At 43.8% G+C, this 24,647-nt stretch overlaps 1 protein-coding gene across 1 annotated transcript in view; it reads left to right on the forward strand.

Annotated features, from left to right (window-relative positions):
- The window catches only part of PRRT3 (proline rich transmembrane protein 3), a 102,427-nt gene that overhangs the window by 26,488 nt on the left and 51,292 nt on the right, over positions 1 to 24,647 (forward strand). Inside the window, exons 2-3 of the mRNA XM_082265781.1 lie at positions 8,634 to 10,147; positions 19,309 to 19,452. Of these exons, the coding sequence (XP_082121907.1) occupies positions 8,719 to 10,147; positions 19,309 to 19,452 (1,573 nt within the window). The 5' untranslated portion in view covers positions 8,634 to 8,718. The remainder of the gene's footprint in view (positions 1 to 8,633; positions 10,148 to 19,308; positions 19,453 to 24,647) is intronic.

A 24,647-nucleotide genomic window follows, 5' to 3' on the forward strand; every position in this document is an offset into this window, starting at 1 on the left:
AAGTAGCGCACTCCTGAACTCTGCACTCTGTTTTTTTCTCTTATGTGAGAAATAATGTATATATCATACAATCATTCCATAAACACATACCATATACACTGCATATATAATTTGAGGAAAATATGCTTATAAAGTAGTTTACCATGTTGCCAATAAAATAAATATGTCCCCGGATTTCATTTTATAAATCTGGTCACCTTACTGTACCTAGCCCTTATGAATTTAGTAAATCATTTAAAAAACACTTCTTGAGTTGACTTGCTTCTTCCCTCAACCTATATGGGGATGTCTCCTGGATACGACCCCCTACACTGGGGCTTAGCAGTGCCTGTTGGAGGTCAAGGCCAGTAGTGTTGGAAAAGGGCACTTGGTGTCCAGGTTACACCAGGCTTGGTCACTGTCAGGGTGCCCCCCATCTTATGGCTTCTTGGGATACCTAGGATCCCCAAGCTAGGGGACTCCAGTGTGTCACGTGGATTAGGCCTGCACGGTATTGGAAAAAAAATATATTGCGATATTTTTTTTCCAACGATATATATTGCGATATTGTGGGACCCGTCCTTTATATGGAGAAATGTAAAGGAGGTTGGCTGCAGCCCACTTCAGAATATAACCCTGGAAGGGGTTATATAATAGATTATAAAAAGGAAGAGGAAGTGATTGGTGCTGCCAGTATATATGTGAAATACAATAAATAATCTATATTGACATGGTGTGTATAAAAAAAAGGGAAAAGTAGATGTATGTATATGTAGAGGAAAATAAATTATTAATATATAAATCACCTCTGAATTATTAATTTATTTTCCTCTACATATACATACATCTACTTCCCTTTTTGTATACACACCATGTCAATATAGATTATTTATTGTATTTCACATACAGTGGGTACGGAAAGTATTCAGACCCCCTTAAATTTTTCACTTTGTTATATTGCAGCCATTTGCTAAAATCATTTAAGTTCATTCTTCTTCCTCATGAATGTACACATAGCACCCCATACTGACAGAAAAACACAGAATTGTTGACATTGTTGCAGATTTATTAAAAAAGAAAAACTGAAATATCACATGGTCCTAAGTATTCAGACCCTTTGCTGTGACACTCATATATTTAACTCAGGTGCTTTCCATTTCTTCTGATCATCCTTGAGATGGTTCTACACCTTCATTTGAGTCCAGCTGTGTTTGATTATACTGATTGGACTTGATTAGGAAAGCCACACACCTGTCTATATAAGACCTTCCAGATCACAATGCATGTCAGAGCAAATGAGAATCATGAGGTCAAAGGAACTGCCTGAAGAGCTCAGAGACAGAATTGTGGCAAGGCACAGATCTGGCCAAGGTTACAAAAAGATTTCTGCTGCACTTAAGGTTCCTAAGAGCACAGTGGCCTCCATAATCCTCAAATGGAAGATGTTTGGGACGACCAGAACCCTTCCTAGAGCTGGCCGTCCGGCCAAACTGAGCTATCGGGGGAGAAGAGCCTTGGTGAGAGAGGTAAAGAAGAACCCAAAGATCACTGTGGCTGAGCTCCAGAGATGCAGTCAGGAGATGGGAGAAAGTTGTAGAAAGTCAACCATCACTGCGGCCCTCCACCAGTTGGGGCTTTATGGCAGAGTGGCCCGACGGAAGCCTCTCCTCAGTGTAAGACACATGAAAGCCCGCATGGAGTTTGCTAAAAAACACCTGAAGGACTCCAAGATGGTGAGAAATAAGATTCTCTGGTCTGATGAGACCAAAATAGAACTTTTTGGCCTTAATTCTAAGCGGTATGTGTGGAGAAAACCAGGCACTGCTCATCACCTGTCCAATACAGTCCCAACAGTGAAGCATGGTGGTGGCAGCATCATGCTGTGGGGGTGTTTTTCAGCTGCAGGGACAGGACGACTGGTTGCAATCGAGGGAAAGATGAATGCGGCCAAGTACAGGGATATCCTGGACAAAAACCTTCTCCAGAGTGCTCTGGACCTCAGACTGGGCCGAAGGTTTACCTTCCAACAAGACAATGACCCTAAGCACACAGCTAAAATAACGAAGTAGTGGCTTCACAACAAGTCCGTGCGTGACTGTTCTTGAATGGCCCAGCCAGAGCCCTGACTTAAACCCAATTGAGCATCTCTGGAGAGACCTAAAAATGGCTGTCCACCAACGTTTACCATCCAACCTGACAGAACTGGAGAGGATCTGCAAGGAGGAATGGCAGAGGATCCCCAAATCCAGGTGTGAAAGACTTGTTGCATCTTTCCCAAAAAGACTCCTGGCTGTATTAGATCAAAAGGGGGCTTCTACTAAATACTGAGCAAAGGGTCTGAATACTTAGGACCATGTGATATTTCAGTTTTTCTTTTTTAATAAATCTGCACCAATGTCAACAATTCTGTGTTTTTCTGTCAGTATGGGGTGCTATGTGTACATTCATGAGGAAGAAGAATGAACTTAGATGATTTTAGCAAATGGCTGCAATATAACAAAGAGTGAAAAATTTAAGGGGGTCTGAATACTTTCCGTACCCACTGTATATACTGCTACTGGCAGTGGTGGTAGGAGGCTGGAGCGGTGGATTAGAAAGGAGCACAGCCGCATGCCATACATTACATTACTCACTCGTCTCGTGCAGGCTGCAGCCCACCCCACACGTTCAGTGAGTCTCACTCTCCGCCCTAGTTTTTTCAATGGCACATTCAGGGAGCCAATCACGCCGTGAGTAGCGGCACAGCGAACCAATCAGGTGTGCAGGCACGCGTGATTGGTTAGCTGTGCAGCTGCTCACGGCGTGATTGGTTGCCTGAATGTGCCATTGAAAAAACTAGGGCGGAGAGTGAGACTCACTGAACGTGTGGGGCGGGCTGCAGCCTGCAGTGGATTGGATGTGTGAGTTCTCCTCCGACCTAACACGCCTAACACGGAAGTCTGCGACTCTGCGAGTCCTCCTGTCCTCCTCCGAGTCCCTCCCCCTGCCTATGCAAATATCGTGACCTCGGCGATATGAATATCGCCTACGGCCACAGAACGATAGTCGATATCATATCGACTATCGTTCAGCCCTAACGTGGATCACCCAGACAGGGCTCAACTGGTTAAAGGAGAAGTACAGTCAAATCTCGTTTGACTGTACTCCTTCTATAGATAACAGGAGTGCATTTTTAGCAGAGAGCAGTCTGAAGTCTGCTGACATCATAGAGCTGGTCCAGGCTCCGGCAAGATTATGACAATGGAGTCAGGATTAGGGTTGCCACTTTTTCAAGCTAAAACCGAACATTTTTCTAAAAAAGTATACACTATAGGATTGTAACAGTTCTCGGGCACCTTTTGGGCGCTCCAAAGAGAATAGTAATGTGGCACGCATAGTGCCCCCTCACCCTCCTGCCAGGCCCTCTTCCGAACCACATTCCTGTCTGAATAAGTCGGACAGTTCAGGTTAAGTCCCCCTGAGACCCGGTTCACACTCATGCGAGTGCCGGGTTCGCATGTAATGTCGGAGCGCACTGCTCCGACATTACATGCGATCAGCTGTGCGGTGCGAGTTTAGCCATACAGTTTGTATGGCTAAATTCGCATCGCACCCGGTGCAAACACGCACAGGAGGCATTTTTGCAGCCGCATCAGGATCGGATCGCACAGCGGTTCACACTTGTGCGATCCCATCCTGTGCGAACTGCACGATCGCACTGCGATATGCGATCAAACTGGGGGTGTCGTTAAGATTACATTGACACCCCCAGCGTATCGCATATGGCAGTGTGAACTGCCGGGGGTGCGTGTGCGATGCGGGAAAAGGCTGCGAATTCGCAGCCTTCCCGCATCGCAATAGTGTGACCCGAGCCTGAAACCTGGACACATGTTTTAAAACTCAGACTGTACGGTTGAATCCATAAAAGGTGGCACCCCTAGTCGGGATCAACCCACATGCCTGAACCGGCACCTGGCTCAGCCTCTCAGTGAGCCGCTGAGAGCCTGAGCCTGCCACTCCCCACCCCTCCGCAGCCCAGCTCTCCAGTGAGTGAGGAGGGGGCAGAGCAGAGAGCAGTGAATTGACAGGTACCAACTCTCTGCTTATTGAGAACAGAGTGTTCGGCGGTGTTTGATCGCTTAGTTCTCAGTGGTACAGCCGGGGGGGGGGGGGGGGGGGTGGGACAGATGCTGCATTGGACCGATGCTGCATCCACCTAGTTAAGTATGATTCTGAAAAAATCCCATTACTCTGTTACTTTAAGGCTAAGTTCACATGTAGGCGTTTTGGGGCGTTTTTGGGGAGTTTTTCTGCTCTAGGATCAGCTCAAAAAACGCCCAACAAGACAAATCCTATTCATTTCAATGGCCCCTGTTCACATCTGAGCGTTTTGACGTTTTAAGCAAAACACCCAACGCTCAAAGTACATGAGCTTCTTTTTGGGCAGATTACAGGCGTTTTTATTTTTTTCCATTGGTTACTAGTCAACCTAAAAACGCCTGCACAAAAACGCCTGAAAAAACGCCTGTAAATAGCAACGCCAAGATGTGAACGTAGCCTAACTGACAATTGCGTGGTTGTGCGACGCTGTACCCAAATAAAATTGATGTCCTTTTTTCCCACAAATAGAGCTTTCTTTTGGTGGTATTTGATCACCTTTGTGTTTTTTTTATTTTTTGTGCTATAAACAAAAAACCCAACAATTTAAAAAAGAAAAACAATGTTTTTTTTACTTTCTGCTATAAAATATATCCAATAAAACAATGTAAAAAATCGAATTTCTTTAAAAATGTAGGCCAATATGTATTCTGCTACATATTTTTGATTGAGTATTTTTATGTAATTTCTTTTTTTTTACAAGTAATAAGCATATAATGATTGGTGTGCGCTAAAGTTCTGGCGTCTACAAACGAAGGAGTATCTTTTTATGTAATTTCTTTTTTTTTTTACTAGTAATGGCGGGGATCAGTAACTTATAGTGGGACTGCGATATTGCAGCGGACAAATCGGACACCAAACTGACACTTTTGACACTTTTTTGGGGACCAGTGACACTAATACAGTGATCAGTGCTAAAAAAATATGCACTGTTACTGTGCTATTGACACTGGCAGGGAAGGGGTTAACATCACAGGGGCAATCAAAGGGTTAAATGTGTTTTTTGGGAGGTCTTTCTAACTGTTGGGGGGATGGTTTGACTGGGGGAAGACCGAGATCTTGTGTTGCTGCTAACCAGGAATACCGACATCTGTCTTCCTCCTTGTGAGAACAGCGATCTGCCTTGTTTACATAGGCAGACCGCCATTCTGTATCTTTCGGGAATGATCGTGAGTGGCCGGCGGACATTGGGTCCACTGGACCTGCTGATTGGCTCTCCCCCTAGCCAATTAGTGTGCGATCGCACCACCGGCAGCGCCCTCTTGAGGCCCCTGCATGAAATGATGTACAGGTATGTGATTTCGTTCACGGGAGCGGACTTGCAGCAGTACGTTAGGCGGTTGGCAAGTCGTTAAAGAGCGTTTGCGCTCTCCTGCTACTCTACACTTTCATTTTCTATTGTCTCTATATACTGGATAAGGAGTTAGGAGATCCTAGTAAGAAATGGTCCTCTTGCTTGGAAATTCGTTAGGATTGTTTATGGAACAGAAACATCAGTTATAGCCAACGCGTTTCATGGCAATAAACCCACCCTTCTTCAGGGCTGGAACAACAATATGTAACAGAATTAGGATGGAATGCACTAACTAGCCTGAATTAAGGCTGGATTAGGGGTTGATGTCAGTGTGACCTGACTACAGTGAGGGCAGCCAACTGAATCTCAGGACAGAAAGTGATGGAAAATCCCTCCCCCGATACACAAACGGCAAGAAAACCTGACAGGGTTTTAATCCTACCCTACATAACCCACACTGAAAAAAACGATTAATTTATTTTTCCCACTGCAGCTAAGCAGATACGCTCTTTCAGTTTTTTAAGCTTAGATTTAAAAAAAATAAATAAATGATTATATCTGTCTATTTTGGACATGCAGGAATGAGAAAAAAAATTCACTTACTGTATTTCCTAAAAGACAAAAATAGCTGCCAATGCAGTAGATCAAAAGGGATGGAGTCGGAATAGTCCTTTCCTGCAGAATGTATATTTATATGACATCACAATTCCCAGAAATAGGAAAGCTTTCAACAAAAACCAAAACGGAGGAGAGGAAATGTCCAAGGATCTTGATGGGGTTCCAAACTAATAGACAGCTCGCTGGCCCCGAGTTGTTGGAAATCATATCTGACGTGAGTTTACTTTCCCAGTCACATACTGGGATCAACCTTGGAATTTTCTCATGGAAAAGATTATGCTAAATATGTAAATGGGTTTTACATCTGCTTTGTCTTCCTTTTTTTTTTTTTATACATACAATTTTAAAGTGATTGTATAAGCAAACTTTGTATGTAAAAAAAAAAATATATAAATAACCAACATGTTAAACTTACCTACTCTGTGCAGTTGTTATGCAAAGAGCAGCCCCGAACCTCCTCTTCTTGAATCCCCTGCCGCCCCTCATGGCTCCTCTTCTTGTTCGAGTTCCCCTGCAGCAAGCCGCTTGTTATGGGGGAACTAGTGCGGGTTTGCTTCTGAACCCTGCCCCCCGCTCTCTCCTCATTGGCTTACCGGCTGTGCCACTGGCTCCTTCTGCTGTGTGTTAGCCAATGAGGAGGCAGAGACTGCGGAGAGCAGCCGCTCTCCTGCACTTTGTTGGATCTGGATCTGGCTTGGGTAAGTATTGAGGGGGGCTGTGGGGGGAACTGCATACTGAAGGTTTTTTACCTTTAGGCAAAGAATGCAGCCCAAACCCTGAAAAGGAACCCCACTCCATGATAATGGGGTACTTTGACGCAGTGGTGGGCTTGAGCACGACATGGCCATATGGTGGGACTAAACCCCCATTTTTATTTATGGATTGTCTCCATATTTGATAGTCATTTCTTTTGCATGGTTGCGCTATTCTTTTTTAATATACATGTTGCTTGGTCCATAGCTGCACCGGCTTTAGATATACATGTTCAGGGTTTGCTCCCCCAATTTTTTGCTTGCTTATTATATATATATATATATATATATATATATATATATACACACATACACACACACACACATGTACATATACACACACACACACTATATTGTCGAAAATATTGGGACGCCTGCCTTTACACACACATGAACTTTAATAGCATCCCAGTCTTAGTCCGTAGGGTTCAATATTGAGTTGGCCCACCTCTGATTTGTTCAGTTGGTCTTGTGTCAGACAGCTAGGTCCCTGACCTCACTTTTCTCCACTGCAATCATGAAGGACAGCTTGGTCAAGGACCTGCCCCAACCTACTGAATGGACATTAACAGGGCAGCAGTACACTGCCAAGCACTGTATTGCTAGTACTAGACTTCTCCCAGCACTATTGTGCAAGGGATTATAGGATGCTGATTTAAAACACACATGCAACTATTCCTAGTTGCATTTAAAATAATTGAATAACATTTATTATATCCATAACTGTATATGAATTTTTTATATCTGCCTGGTACTCGGCATTCAAGCAGAACTAAAGGAAAAAAACTTTCTTTTCTGTTTGGATAGAGCAAGGGAGGGTTATAACCACTGCAAGGTGTTTTTTTTTTGTTTGCCATCTGTGTCCCATTGGAGAGATTTCCCTTCACTTCCTGTCCCAGAGTCAAAACAGAAAGGGAGAGAGAATCTCTCTAAAGTGGGGGAATTCCTCGTTGCCCCGAGTGTCCCCATTTGAACATATCCCCACTATTCTTGTGCTGGGGACATCCCAAAATTTGTAATTTTCTTATACTTTGACATTTGGCAATAGCAGTAAACCGGACAAATAGAGAGGGCGAATCTTCCTAACAAGGGGCACAGACAGGTGTTCTAATCCCTCTCCACTCTATACAAAACTAAAAAAACAGGTTTGCCTTTAAGCAGGCTATAGATTATTTGATTTTCCTTCTTACAACCACAGGTTACAGGAAAGAAAATTGCTCAATTCCCCCATTAACACAGTCAGTGTTGATAGGGAATCCCTCCTGCAGAGTTATTGGGTTCTCCTGGCAGGGGATGCACGAGGAGCCATCCCTGCTGGAAGAACACAGTGATTACTGCTATTGGTTATAGCCGCTGGTAATAATTGCATACTAAAAATAAGACAAGGTGGTTGTACCCAAGTTGATCGAAGGATCGACTTAAGGGCCATACACACTATAAGATTTTCTGAAGACTTTTTCCTTCAGATTTACCTTTTCTGTGTAGTGCAAGGGCCTGCCAGATTGCATACAAATTGAAAGTGTTTAGGTTTGACTTCATGTTATATGGTTTTGGTAAATCTAAAGGAAAAAGTCTTCAGAAAATCTTATAGTGTGTATGGCCCATTAGGTACAATCAGCCTGCCTATAAATAGATTGAATCTCGACTGATCCCTGATGAACGGGCCGAGATTCGATCCATCTATGGCTGGCTTTAGTTCTACTTTAAGCTAGAATCTCTGGTTTTCCGTCAGCTTTGTTCACCCCAAACAATGTTAATGTTTTCATCCTTGTGACAGGTTCCGTAGCCTTCTCAAATGGCTTTGTGTTTATATAACCATTGCTATAAATAGTTCTCTTTTTTTTCTATTACAGGTTTCCTGGGTGTTTTCTTCTACACGTAGCAAGCTACCTTTGGAAAGCAAAGAAATAGATAGATTTTAGCACACCTGTAAAAAAAATGGCTGATCGTTTACATCTTCGAGTGGTGGCATTGCTTGCTATTTTGGTCATCATTGAGCCTTCAACATCTTTAATTGAAGTGGATGCCGACAACTCGAAAGATATTCACAAACTTGACCAGGGAAACTCAATTAAGAATATTTCTGATGGGATTTCTGAGAGTGAGTTGGAAGTCCAAAATCTTCATAACCCAAATGTTTTCTCCAAAGAGGAAAGAAATCACGAAGATGTATATCATCCCAAACCCCCTGGGAGAAAGGTTGGCGGCTTGACTTCAACAGCTGCAGCTATTCCGGTAGAAGGATCTGAAGAAAATATAGAGGAGGCTTTTGAAAATATCTCAAATGAATTTCCACCAAAGGAAAGCAAAAAAATCCTGGACTCTGATGAACATAAACAGATCAAAATGCTTTCACGGACCACAGCTGGGAAAAGTTCTGAAAACACTGGACACGTTCTTTCCAAAATACGACCTACTTTTTCAAAAACGGTTGAATCTGATTTGGAGATAAAAGATGGCAAAGTCCTATTGAATCAAGACAAAATGGTGGAAATGCCGTCTTCTCAGTCAGAAGAACAATCCTTGCAAAAGGAAAATGATGTTGAATCCGATAACATTGAATTTGTGGACTCATTGACCACTGTTCAACCAGTGGTCTCCACCATAGCGCTGTTGACTGGGGTGCTAAATGGCATGCACACTGGTGATAATGAACCATTCACTCCACTACAAAAACTTCAGATCGAGAGCGTAGATGAACATGAGAAAAAAGCAAAACTAAGAAATGCTGTAGAATCTCAAGAAAACTTTGTAGACCAGAGTCTAAGAGCAGAAGACAACTTTCTTGATGAAAATATAAACCCAAAGCTTAACATGCTGCAGCCTACGGAACAAAATCAGGCTGTCTTCAGGACCACAGATAGCTACTCAACTTTAGAAGATGCAGGACCCGAGGGGAATGAGGTTATATCAGCAGATGCACAGTTTCTTCATGCAGATGGGATGCATTATCAAAAAGATGGTAACCTAATCCCAGAGGGAGCAACAGCAGCTGAAAATGAAACTGACAACACACAAATGTTATCGTTTAGTGAGCCCAAAAAGACATTGGATGCAGTTGTTCAAATAAACTACCCAGAAGCACACACCCAACCCTACCCTTCAACTTCACTGCCTACAATGTGGCCTCATTTTATAGAGTCTGACCTTCCGCATGGTACTGCAGTTATCAAGGATTATGTAACACTGGAAGCAAAGGCCAGAACAGAAACAGAGAGGATATTAAAAGCTGGTGGAGGTAAGGATGGGGAGGCATCAGGTGGTACCATTCCAATCTCTACTGGTAGGACAAGTTCATCAGAGGTTTTATCAAGGTCTCCCCAAGCTCATGAGACCCCAACGCCAGCAATGCAAGTTCAGGGAAAAAGTGAGTATGTGTGTTCCACACCAGTACAGAATTCTGAGAGCCAAAGCCAGTTTGTGTAGTAGAAACTATTGAAGTATATCTAAATACAAAATCAGTTTTGGAAGAAGAAAGGAAGAGTGAACAACTCTAACATTTAACCACTTGCCGACCGCTCACTGGAGCTCTACTGCGGCAAAGTGGTTAGGTCTCCGTCCAGCGACGTAGACCTACGTCGCTGGACTCCTCCCCTTGTGGGCGACGCACGCGCGCCGCCGGAGGCTCGCTCCCGCTGTGTTCAGTCACAGCGGGAGTCGGGCCAGGGGAGGAGAGGCGGTGATCACCGCTGCTCTTCCCCGATCGTCGGGGAATCGAGTCTGGAGATCCGCCCGCTTGTGTAAACAAAGCGGGCGGATCTCCTAAGTGACAGTGACAGATTGCAGATAGCTGAACATGCGATCTGTCCCTGTGTCACTCAGTCCCCTCCCCCCACACACGTTAGTAAGCACCAGGCATACATTTAACCCCTCCCTCTCCAATAAAATTAATCCCTTCCCTGCCAGTGTCATTTTTACAGTAGCAGTGCATATTTATAGCGCTTATTACTGTAGAAATGTCACTGGTACCCCCAAAAGTGTCAAAAATGTCAGTCAAGGGTCCGATCTGTCTGCAGTCCCGCAAAAAAAATCGCAGATCGCCGCCATTACTCGTTAAAAAAAAAAAACACCAAAAATGACAGAAATCTTTCCCTTAGTTAGTAAACGCAATAACTTTTGCGCAAACCAATCAATATTATTGTGATTTTTTTTTTACCAAACATAGGTAGCAGAAAACAAATTGGCCAAAAATTTAAAAAAAGTTTGATTTTTACATTTTTTTGGGGGGGGGGGAATTTCATATAAAAAAAATGTGAAAAATATTGTTGTTTTTTCAAAATTTACGCTTTTTTTTGTTTATAGCGCAAAAAGTAAAAATCGCACAGGTGTTCAAATACCACAAAAAGAAAGCTCAGTTTGTGGGGAAAAAAAGGACATACATTTCGTTTGGGTACGGCATCGCACAACTGCGCAATTGTCAGTTAAATTCGCACAGTGCCGAATCGCAAAAAGTGGCCTGGACGTAAGACATCAAAATCCTCCGGTGGTAAAGAGGTTAAAGTAGAACTATAGGCAAATCTTTTTCTGAGTTTTTTTTGGATAGAGTAAGAGAGGGTTATAGCTTCTGTCAAATTTTTTTTTTTGTTTGCCATCTGCGTCCCATTGGGGAGATTTCACTTCACTTCCTGCCTCACAGCCAAAACAGGAATTGAGAGGAAATTGCTGCTAATTAACCAATTGCCGTCCGCCCTACGTACATATACTGCAGGGCAGCGGCTCTTCTGCGTGAAATACAGGTACGTCATTTTGGGCTTCTGGGGCAGTAGAAGCCAATTAGCGGGTCCTGGCTGATCTGATTTCCGCAGGGCCACACCGATCGTTCCCAAGAGAGGCAGAATGGTGGTCTGCCTATGTAAAAAAGGCAGATCGCTGTTCTGTGACAGGGGAAGATGGAGATCCTGTGTTTCTGCTAAGAGGAACACGGATCTCTGTCTTCCCACGGTTAAAGCACCCCCCACACAGTTAGAATGCACTCACAAGGGGCACATTTAACCCTTTGATCGCCCCTGTTAACCCCTTCCCTGCCAGTGTCATTAGTACAGTGACAGTTCATATTTTTTTTAGCACTGATCTCTGTATTGGTGTCACTGGTCCCCAAAAAAGTGTCACTTTGTGTCCAATTTGTCCACCGCAATATTGCAGTCCCGTTATAAGTTGCTGATCGCTGCCATTACTAGTAAATAAAAATAAAAAATTCCATAAAAATATTCCATAGATTGTAGAAGCTATAACTTTTGCGCAAACCAATCAATATGTGCTTATTGGGATTTTTTTTTAACCAAAAATATGTAGTAGAATACATATTGGCCTAAATTTATGAAGAAATTAGATTTTTTTTACTTTTTTTTTATTGGATATGTTTTATAGCAGAAAGTAAATTTAGTATTGGTGAAATAAGCACTATGTGGCCACATACTTTTTACTATAAGGTGTCTTTTTTTCTTAGTTTGCTCTTTTGCTGAATGGGCACAAGCCTTGCCATAAGAGTGGAGGCTGTTATAGTCACAACAGGTTGGGATCAACCCTATATTAATGCCAGTGGTTTTGAAATGATATGTCCAACCAGCTCATATAGGTCAGTTGTCCTCAAAATCTTGGCCATATTGTGCCAAATGTATATGAATTCAATGTCAATCAAGAGGACTTGATTGAGCATTGCTGGTACCACGCATGATGTTTCTTGCACCTCAAATCAGCTTTCCCAAGAAAGAAGCTTTAAAAGATGATGGATTAGGGTTCAGTGTTAGATAAAGTTACATTATGTGTAATAGCATGCATTTGGTCTTAAGCTCTAATGCGGCAAAGTGACCCAAATCTGTGCCCCTTCCTGTTGCGCTCTACACAATTTTACCCTTGGGGTCATGGCTTGTAAAAAGAGATACACAGGTGAGGAAAGTGTAGGAACCATTATTGTCCTTACAAGACAGGAACGGCAGTTGATATATAGTACAGTAAGTGCTCGATTACTTTTTTTTTTTTTTTTTTTTCCTGGAGCGCGAACAAAAAAAGTTAGACACGGGTAAATAGATTTTCACTTTCCGTGTTATTTATTATTGATTGATGTGTTTATCATGGAGTCTCAGGTATGGTGACTCAGTCTTTCCAATGACATGAGCAATCCACTCCAGCCATGGGAGCATTTGGAGTGGTTTGTTCTCCTGCATGCCCTGGGATGGAGAGGGTGATTCACACTGATACCCATCTACCTGTGTGCTGAGCTGATGTTAGATTTGTATAGCTCAGCATAATAAATACACTGCCTGGCCAACAAAAAGTCACCACCTGGAATTAACCTAAGCAACTAACTAAACCAACGGTCTTCAAACTATGGCGCTCCAGTTGTTCAGGAACTACAAGACCCATCATGCCTAGTCATGTCTGTGAATGCCAGAGTTTTACAATGCCTCATGGGATGTGTAGTTCTGCAACAGCTGGAGGGCCGTAGTTTAGCGATCCCTGAACTAAACTAAGCATGCAGTAACGATCCTATTGGATCGTTACTCCGTGTGCCCAAAGAATGAGGTCAGCTGTTTACCTGAATATACTGAATGACCAGGTAATTCCATCAATGGATTTTTTCTTCCCTGATGGAACGGGCATATTCCAGGGTGGCAATGCCAGGATTCATCGGGGCTCAAATTGTGAAAGAGTGGTTCAGGGAGCATGAGACATCATTTTCACACATGGATTGGCCACTAGAGTCCAGAACTTAACCCCAGTGGGAATCTTTGGTATGTGCTGGAGAAGGCTTTGCGCAGTGGCCCGACTCTCCCATCATCAATACAAGATCTTGGTGAAAAATGAATACAACACTGGACGGAAATAAATCTTGTGACATTGCAGAAGCTTATCGAAACAATGCCACAGCAAATGCGTGCCATAATCAAAGCCAATGAAATATTACAGTGTGTGACCTTTTTTTTTGGTGGAGACTTTTTTTTTTTTTTTTGGCCAGGCAGTGTACATAGTTATAGTTACATAGTAGGTGAGGTTGAATAAAGACAATAGTCCATCCAGTTGAACCTGTGTAGGTGTGTGTGGCTGTAATCATCTCACATAGCCCTGAATGTTCTAATCCTTGAGATGTACGTCTAAGAGTCTTTTGAAAGCCACCATACTTCCTGCAGAAACCACCTCTTGTGGTAGAGAAATCCACAATCTTGTAGCCCTAACAGTAAAGAACCCCCACGTTGCCTGAGGTTAAAACACTTCTCCTCTAAACGCATTGTATGCCCTCGAGTCCTCATGCAATCCCTTCGACTGAACAGCCTTTTTTCTAAGCTGAGATCCCCATTGAGGTATTTATAAATTGCTATCATGTCCCCCCTCAGGTGTCTCTTCTCCAGGGAGAATAAATCAAGTGATTGCAGACGCTCTTCATAATTAAGGTCCTCCAATCCCCTAATCAGTTTAGTTGCCCTTCTCTGGACTCTCTCCAGCTCCAACACATCCCTCCTACAATAAAATTAGAATTTCTCGGTCATTTTATAAAACCATAGCATGCAAGGGTGGGCAACCTTAGCACCCTGGGTTTGATGAAGCTACAAATCCCATCATGCCTCTTTCTCTGGGAGTCATTCCTGTGGCTGGCAATGCATCATGGGACTTGAAGTTCCACAACAGTTTGAGTGTCGAGGTTGCCTACCCCAGCCTTTTTCAACCAGGGTGCCTTTTTAAGGTTTCTTCAGGGGTGCCTTGGCAAAATTTTCCAAACATTGTATACAAGCTGGTGTGTGGATGAAGCCTGCCTTTTAGTTACACAAAGCCACGGGTTTTCATTGCGCACCATTACAATCTTCTTGCTGCCGGCATCCTAACGACCAATGACCTCATCAGTTGATCAGGAGGATGTCAGTCGCCTGCAAAGCATCTTTGTTTGACCCTTTCCCTGCCCCTCTCCATCACATCAGTGCTGGGGTCACATTAGCTGAGTTAGGGAGAAGAGAAACATTGGAATACTAGTCAGTACCAGTTTGCAAAAGTTTAACTGCTTTGGAAGAATAAATCAACTCTAATGTTTGGTTTCCTGCGTGATTGGATGTTGCTGCATTATGTAAAGCTATTAGAATAGTTTTTACATTTTAGAATGGGGTGCCTCAAGACTATATCCATAATTTTAAAGGTTGCCTTTTGATTTTCCATAATTTTTAAAGGGTGCCTTGACTGAAAAAAGGTTGAAAGACACTGTCCTACCCTGTCGCAGCTACCACAGATTGACATTCAGACATTTATTTCAATTACGGTCAAATTACAAAGTGATTTGTGTAGTGATATACATATCAATTTTAAAAACTATATAAACCCTCACCTTGTAAAACAACCCATTCAGTTTAAAATTGAAATGAAAGGCAAAACATTTGTGTATACATAAATAAAAATGTATAAATGCCTTTTTTTCCCCCTTTCTTATAAGTGATCACATACCCTCTGTTCTCAGCAACATAAGGAGCTTAGAGAGCTGGAGGAGGAGAAACAGCAGCACACTGGTCTTCCCAATGAATGGATGTGCAGAGGGGACCTGTCGGCACATGTCTAATCATTGGAGGAGAGCAGGCTGAGTTCTCAGCATAGCTTGAAAACTGATCACGCTGTGCTTCCATGGCTAGTGTGGTCAGTCTTTAACAGGAAAGCAGTGGGACTGGCAGGAGCACCAGGGATTTCACACAAAGAAAGCAATAAAAAGAGAACAGGTTATATTTTCATTCAAGTACATGGCACAACGGGCACATATCAGGAATATGAAATGTTGGGTTTACATATTCTTTAATAAAACCGGGGGAATTCCTTTAAAGTGCACCCAAACCTCTATGGGCAAAGCACCGTTTTCTAAAATGTAAAATGAAAGATGTTTGTAAAGGTAGGGGGTCTTGATGACAGCTCTCAAAGGACAGCACGAGGAAGGTAAATAGTTATATTTGCAAACTTGCCTCATTGCCTGCTTGGATTAAAGGCACTAAGAGGTTTTTTAAAGGCCAACCTATCCTTCACAGATCAACTCCAGACTAACAGATAATTACACAGATGAAATACATTAATGGGAGCTGTTCTGTCCACAAAAGAATTTGTAATTTCATCCTGAGGTTTACACTGCTCTGTCAGACAGCAAAGCCAGGTTGTTGACCAGGCTTTTTTCTACTGCAGCTAAGCAATATCATGGCTCCCAAATGTCCTGGATTTCAATGGACTGTCCCGAATTTGGAACAAAGTTCGTCCGTCTATCTTTCCTTCTAATTTGTCCGTCATTTTGGTCTGATCTGTATAGTTGTATATAAAATGCCCTATTTATTTTTCAATAAGTGTTTCCTAGTGCTAAACCTTTCATCCAATTTCTAAATTGCTGCATTTCTAAAGTTCAAAAGCCAATATAAGGGAAAAATAGTTATTAAAACAAAGCCCTTTGTGGGTTTTATTTTTTTGTTTACTTCTCCTTTAAGGGGAGTGGCAAGGGGTGTCTCCTACGCCTACATACTTTTGCTAATAGGTGTCCCTCGTTCCCATCTCAAAATGTTGTGAGGTATGGCAATATCATGTAGTCACCACCAGTGGCGGCCGGTGCATAGGGGGCGCCAGGGCGCCGCCCCCCCCTGAAAAAAGGAAGAAAAAAAAAAAAGATAAAAAAAAAAAAAAAGATTGCAAAACGAGCAATAAAGTTTGAAAAAAAAAAAAAATTGCGTTCGCCGCCGCCGCCGCCAGCCGATGTGGAGGGGGTGGGGGGGTGGGGTTACCACCCAGAAGAGGCGCCGATTGGCTGCCTTCTGGGGGGCGTGGGGGGCGTAACCTGGGCGCAAGGCAGATTCCTTGGAAACCCCCACTTCGTGGATTCCTGGCTGTGATTGGTCCAGCCTCCAGCCTGGACCAATCACAGCATCCAGGACATCCAACGCTGACCCCGCTGACGTCACTCGCAGCAGTGGACCGGACCGCGGGCGATGGAGTCGGGTGGACACCGGACGGGAGTGACGGCGGCACCGGAGAGGAGACCAGACCACCGGAGGTCATCTGCTGGAAGAAGACATCACCACCGGTGAGTCCTCGTGGTCCTCCTGTCAGTCCTCCATGACCATCCATCCAGCTTTTCCACCGCCATCCCCCTCTGCTCTGCCTCATCCCATGAGTCATGGGATGAGGCAGAGCAGAGGGGGATGGCGGTGGAAAGGCTGGATGGATGGTCATCATGGGCCATGACCATCCATCCATCCATCCATCCAGCCTTTCCACCGCCATCCCCCTCTGCTCTGCCTCATCCCATGACCATCCCTCCCACCGCCATCCCTTTGCCTGATCCCATCTCTCCCACTGCCATACCTCTGCAGGGGGCATGTACGCTGGTCACTGCATTGAAAGGGGGCATGTACGCTGGTCACTACATTGAAAGGGGGCATGTATACTGGTCACTACATTGAAAGGGGGCATGTACGCTGGTCACTGCATTGAAAGGGGGCATGTACGCTGGTCACTGCATTGAAAGGGGGCATGTACGCTGGTCACTACATTGAAAGGGGGCATGTATACTGGTCACTACATTGAAAGGGGGCATGTACGCTGGTCACTGCATTGAAAGGGGGCATGTACGCTGGTCACTACATTGAAAGGGGGCATGTACGCTGGTCACTGCATTGAAAGGGGGCATGTACGCTGGTCACTGCATTGAAAGGGGGCATGTACGCTGGTCACTACATTGAAAGGGGGCATGTACGCTGGTCACTGCATTGAAAGGGGGCATGTACGCTGGTCACTGCATTGAAAGGGGGCATGTACGCTGGTCACTGCATTGAAAGGGGGCCTGTACGCTGGTCACTGCATTGAAAGGGGGCCTGTATACTGGTCACTACATTGAAAGGGGGCATGTACGCTGGTCACTGCATTGAAAGGGGGCATGTACGCTGGTCACTACATTGAAAGGGGGCATGTACGCTGGTCACTACATTGAAAGGGGGCATGTACTGTGTGGTCTGTGCTAGGGGGTCTGTACTGTGGGGTTTGTACAAGGGGCCTGTACTGTGGGGTTTGTGCCACTCTGTCAGTGTATCCCATAATAGGGCCCCTGCTCCCTATTATGGGATATACTAGTACTGATGGAGCCCTTAATATGTGATATATTGGGAGAATTGGTTCACGCAAGCAAAATACAGGGGACAAAATGGGTGGGGTCTATAAGGGGTGTGGCTTCTGAGAAATGGGAGGGGCCAAAATAGAAGGGCGGGGTCTTGCGCCCCCCCATCTTAAAACTTCACCAGCCGCCACTGGTCACCACCCTCCCCTTATCCTGTGATTGTATAGGGACAGGAAGGGGGAACCAGGACTGGGATCAGGTACAAGGGGGGCAGAAATATAGCAACAGGGTACAAGATGCAACGCAAGATCAGGAGTAGGATAAACGACACACAGTATCTGTCAGCAAGCAAAGCAAAATACTGGAACAAGGTGTATCAGCAAAAGAGGGACTAAGTAACCCCCCAGAAGCCAGCATCAGGTGGAGACTCGGTGACATCCACTGGTGGACAGTGGAACTACAAATTTCCACTCTGAAGCATAGTGCCAACAGCAGGTGACCCAAGTCTTAAAAATATTTCTGGTCCCCCTCAAAAAGTTGTGAGGTATGGCAATATCATGTAGTCACCACCCTTCCCTTAGCCTGTGATTGTATAGGGACAGGAAGGGGGAACCAGGACTGGGATCAGGTACAAGGGGAGCAGAAATATAGCAACAGGGTACAAGATGCAAGGCAAGATCAGGAGCAGGATAAACTACACACAGTATCTGGCAGCAAGCAAAGCAAAATACTGGAGCAAGGTGTATCAGCAAAAAAGGGACTAAGTACCCCCCCAGAAGCCAGCATCAGGTGGAGACTCAGTGACATCCACTGGTGAACTACAACTTTCCACTATCTGAAGCAGTGTCAACAGCAGGTGACCCAAGTTCTGACAATATTTCTGGTCACCACAAATGCTGGACACCTGATTGGCTGCTAGCGCCGGCCATTCCTCTCATAGTCTAAGAACCTGCTTGACTACAAGAGAATGATATCTAGATAGACTCATGTACTTTTACTAGCTATATTCAAAAATACATGTCATGATGATGTTTTAATGAATACCTAACTGCATTCAATATGGGCAAGTATGCCGTTATTTAAAAACTAAAGGTTGCAAAATGCCTGCCTGTTTCCCTGCCTGCACTGGAGACCTCTCTCTCCTGCAGACCTAAGCATGCTCCATATCCAACACATTTCTGGGGATGTGAGGTTCTTGACCCCCCCCGTTGTGAGCTGTAGCTCTTCCACCAGCCTGTACATCACTATTGTGTCTTGTAGTGATGTGGGGTCGATGGATAAAAGCAATGCATGCAGTGGGGGGTCAGTAACCCGACACTTGGAAAAGTGTGTCAGATACTGAAGATTCTTCGGCAAGCTTATCTTTGCAGCAGAGCGAAGATCAGCAGTATGGACAAGTGAGACAGATGAGTATACCCTATTTTTTTTTTTTTTTTTTGATGTTTTTAAAAAGCATACCATTTTCTTGTTGATAGATATGAGTCAGACTATTAATCAAGAAAGACCATCTGCACAGCCAGGGAAAGGTCCATCCTTTACTCAGAGGAACGCCGTCATTGGAAGTGCTCCACCGGGGCTTATGTCAACAACCTGGAGGGCACCAGGGACCAAGCCACAAGGTAGGATTTGATGCTTCTCAAGTGTGGTTACATATACCCAATCCAAATAGGGTGGTCAACTGTGTTTATCAAATGGTATGCAAGGACTTGCTGGCAAAAATATGTCCTCTGTTACTCTCTGGGCCAGAGAAAGGGCTACTATGCAAACAATGGCTACAGCTTTACATTGATCTGATGTTTTATCCTGAATAGGTTTTGATTTATTGCTTAGTGGATGGTGGCCTAAAGGGTAAACGCAAACCATAGGCAAAGAGCACCATTGAGTATCCTCAATACTCCCTGGATATTGCTTTTGGACACTTGTGCCTGATGCTCAAAGAAGTTAAAGTGTATGTATAGCCCAAACTTTTTTTTTTTTTTTTTTTTTTAGTTTGAAAGACGTGTGTAAAAGACGTGTGTAAAAGTTAAAGTGTATCTCCAGCTAGTAGTAAATACAGTAGTAACGTTCATCTGGACTTGTTTTGCAATGCTAAAGACATTTTGTAGCTTTTCCAAGCCATTTATTCAGTTCTAATAAATGTCAGGAAGATACCCCAAAATTTACATTATATCAACACAGAACCAACAACTTTATTCAATCTGCATGAAATGTGTCAAGGCAGATGTTGATTGTCAAAGAACAGGATGGGATATGTGAAAGTTGGGGAACCATGTCAAACTTGGGCAGCCATCCCTGTACAGGGGTGACAACCTTCAACACCATCTGTCTTTCACATATAATGCTTTTTTTAACATCTCTACTTCAACAATTTGACAGTTCACACCTTTAGCCATGTAAATTGAGGAATTATCATCTACACAGGCTTCCTGACACCAAGGATTGGATTATGTAACTAGAACAGTGGGGTTTCACAACTTTGTGCATGCATGAAGATTCACCTTTAGTGGATGTTTGATGAATATCACTGCTTTATAAAAATGCCCTTAAAGTGGAGTTTCACTCATTTTTGTGTTTATTGAAAGTCAACAGCTACAAAAAGTCTAGCTGCTGACTTTTAATAAACACACACTCACCTGTCCCACGGTCCAGCAATGCAGCTGCCTGAAGCCTCGCTTCTTTCTCTGCGCTCCGCAGGGCTGGCTTAGCAAGTGTGGGAACCCTGCTGTGACAGCTTGCGGCTTCACGCTGGGTGCGCACGTGTGAGCAGTGCAGTGCATACCTATTGGTCAGGCAATCTTCTGGGACCTGTGAGGTGTCCCTGAAGATTGCAAGGAGGGAGGGGGAGAGGAGAACTTTGGCTCGAGCCAAGACTAGGTACCTGTCCACCCCCCAAAAAATAAAAATGACATGCCAAATGTTGCATATTTGGGGGGGGGGGTGCTTAAATCAGAACTTCCTCTTTTGGGTGGAACTCTGCTTTAATTGTCTCTAGACCACCAGCATGGCCTATTCCAGTCAATCAAAATGTGATTGTTCTAGTCCCAAGAATTGCACATGTGGGACTAGTGTGCCTTACGTCTGGTAAATACTCATCAGAATTAAGTGGTTGGATAACTATGTTCGTTTTGGGTGGATAACCATGACCAATTCTGGATGGTTAACCATGTTCAATTCTAGCTGGATAACAATGTCCAGTTTTGGCTGGATAACCATGAACAATTGTGGATGGATAACCTTGTCTACTTCTGGCTGCATAACCTTGTCCAATTCTGGCTGCATAACCTTGTCCAATTCTGGCTGGATAAACTTGTCCAATTCTGGCTGCATAACCTTGTCCAATTCTGGCTGCATAACCTTGTCCAATTCTGGCTGCATAACCTTGTCCAATTCTGGCTGCATAACCTTGTCCAATTCTGGCTGCATAACCTTGTCCAATTCTGGCTGCATAACCACGTCCAATTCTGGCTGGATAACCATGTCCAATTCTGGCTGGATAACCATGTCCACTTCTGGCTGGATAACCATGTCCAATTCTGGCTGGATAACCATGTCCACTTCTGGCTGGATAACCATGTCCACTTCTGGCTGGATAACCATGTCCACTTCTGGCTGGATAACCATGTCCACTTCTGGCTGGATAACCATGTCCAATTCTGGCTGGATAACCATGTCCAATTCTGGCTGGATAACCATGTCCAATTCTGGCTGGATAACCATGTCCAATTCTGGCTGGATACCCATGTCCAATTCTGGCTGGATACCCATGTCTAATTCTGGCTGGATACCCATGTCTAATTCTGGCTGGATAACCATGTTCAATTCTGGCTGGATAACCATGTCCACTTCTGGCTGGATAACCACGTCCAATTCTGGCTGGATAACCAATATCCAAATTATGCCATGAAACTTGAAAATATCCTTACTGATCTGTTTAAAATCCATCGACTTACTTTTTTTTTGCAGATCTGACATCTGCGTTATATATGTCCACCTTCCAGTGATGCATGGAGGTTTGTGGCTCATAGCCTGAAATTCAGACGCATTGCTGCATTAGCTTTCTCTGTATGGGCAGCTTTTACGTTTCTTCATGACTAGAGGCTGCACAGGGAGTGCCGGCACAAACCATTAACAAGAACCAGATGTAAGAGAGGGAGCCCAGAGTTGGGAAGGAGAGAGACTTAACCCTTTAAAGAAGAGCTCCAGTCTCAGCTGAAAGTAGGATATTGCTTAGAGGTGGGGTATCAAAAAAAATCACATAGGCCGTCTTTAGATCTGTGCATTGCAGTAACAGCATAACAGTAAAATGCATGCTGTAAAAAAAAAAAAATTTTAAATCTAGGGTAGCCTTTCCCAACCTTTTTTAATATGGAGGAACCCTTGAGAAAACCTTCGGGTCTCAGGGAAACCTCAAAAATAATTACTATATCTGCAACTCATTGTGTACATTAGTGTAGTGGTCAGTGGAAAGAATGTTCCTTACATTGATGGTCAGTAGGATACATTTTTCTTACTGGTCAGTGGAAAACATGCTACTTATATTCGTGGTCAGTGGCAAGGATGCTTCCTAAATTGATAATCAGTCGAAAGAATGTTTCTTACCTTGGTTTTTTGTGGGTAGAATGCTCTTTTCATTGGTGGTCAGTAGGGAGAATGCTTCTTACATTGGTGGTTCAGTGGAAGAATGCTTCTTACATTGGTGGTCAGTGTAAAGAATGCTTCTTACATTGGTGGTCAGTGTAAAGAATGTTCCTTACATTGATGGTCAGTGGAAGAATGCTCCTTACATTGGTGGTCAGTGTAAAGAATGTTTCTTACATTGGTGGGTCAGTGGAAGAATGCTCCTTACATTGGTGGTCAATGTAAAGAATGTTTCTTACATTGGTGGTCAGTGGGAAGAATTTCCCTGATTTTATGCTTATTGATTGCAAGACTTTTAATAAACAAAATTGGGAAGAATTTCCCTGGCTTTGGTGGTCAGTGGGAAGAATGTATCTTAGATTGGTGGTCAATGGGAAGAATGTCACAAATAACTCTAAAAGATCACTGATGTCATTGATTAACCGATGGTCCCACAGGCTTCCCCCCATCTAATTCTAGTTATGACAACAAGACCTTTTAAAGCCAATTCTCTTCATGGTCCCCCTCTCCCAAATGACATAATCGCATACAATGCAGGCACAGTGGCCACATTCATAGCCACTGGTTCTGCAGTGTACAGGATGACATAGGAGTGACTGTCAACATTTCAGAGCTGGACACAAGAGGACTGGATTGCTGGTACCATGGCAAGTAAGGAAAGTCCTCCAGCCAAGAAATGAGGCAGGCTTTATCTGACACGCATCAGCTTCTAATACACAGAATTACTAAGAAATGGTAAGGCCTTCTTTCTCTAGTTGGCAGATGACTGTCATCTTGAAAAGGAGGCCAAAGCGTCTATGAAACATTGATGGTTTTGATGGCTTCTATGTGCTGAAAATTCTGTTATTGCAAATAAGACGTTGAAAGTTTTTTGAGGTCCTAACCTTTTTGTGAGCTGGCCATTTGTGTGTCTTGGATGCTGCGGTATCACCATTGACCATGCACCCTACCAACGGTTAATAAAGGATTGGCGTGGGATCAATTTATGTGTACATTTTGTAGGCCAGTTGGTATTTGACAATTATACTTTCTAAGATATACAGTGGCTTGCAGTCATGATGATAAAGTAAGCAAATGTGGCCCATAATATATAAATAAGAGGCAGCTGTAGATACGTAAGTCACACCAAATATCCATCAGCATTTGGCATGCCATTTTCAGCAATGGAGACAGCTTTCTGTGCAGAAGAAAGTCCTTTTAATAATCGGTTCCTTTTAAAAACGTCAAACAGAATTATGAAAGGAGTTAAACTCCATTTTCTGAACGCTGTCCCAGATCTGCCGTCTAGGGAGCTGAGAAAAGGGAGTTATGGAAACATAAAACAGACAATTGAAAGAACACATAAGGACTGTGTAGACGCCGGGCAGGTGTCAGCTAGCTGCAGTTCCAAAGTCTCTTCGATAGGAAATGACTCACTGAGTCTGGACTGAGGGGTAAGGCCTGGGGGAGAGCGGAGGCCCAGCTGTAGTTGAAAAGGGGTCCACTGTTTACGGAGTAGGTAAACCTTGTTCGCTCCGCTTGCCGTTTTTACCTTGGACTGCGGCCAAGATATCACCTGCAAGGAATTATATGAAAATAGATATTGTGTTTATATTATCTATACACGCCCTTTGTTTTTACTAAGTCAGAGATACAAAGCAGTTCCACATGTATACAAGGAATTGGGGGGCCCGCAGATAGAAAGGGGCAGCTGGACTTTAAGCAGAATGATGGGAAAGGTAAATTTAAAAGTGGAAGCTCAGAATTGTATTATCTGCTAAAAGTAATGCAATTGTGTTCAGCCTTTAAGTTCAGATATCCCTGTCATGGAATGATGAAGGTCACTGACCAAACTTTTTTTAGCTGCAGTTTTGGCGATACAACTTGGTCAAGGACCTTTAAAGCGGTTGCAAACCTAAAAAAAAAAAAACCCTGCAAGACAAAGGCATAATGAGCTAGTATGCATCGCATACTAGCTCATTATGAATTATTTACCTTAGAACGAAGCCCCGACATGGATCCCCGGACACCGCTGTGGGAGCTGACATGATCCCTCGGCGTCTCTTTTGGGTTCGGCGGCTCCGGCGCTGTGATTGGCCAGAGCCGCGATGACGTCACTCCCGCACATGCGCGCGGGAGTCATTTTCTGGCAAGCTCCCGGCAAGGAAAGCTGAAGGTCCGCCGGACCTTCAGAGCG

This window comes from Pelophylax lessonae (genome assembly GCF_965119305.1).
Source record: "Pelophylax lessonae genome assembly, chromosome: 8".
NCBI lineage: Eukaryota > Metazoa > Chordata > Amphibia > Anura > Ranidae > Pelophylax > Pelophylax lessonae.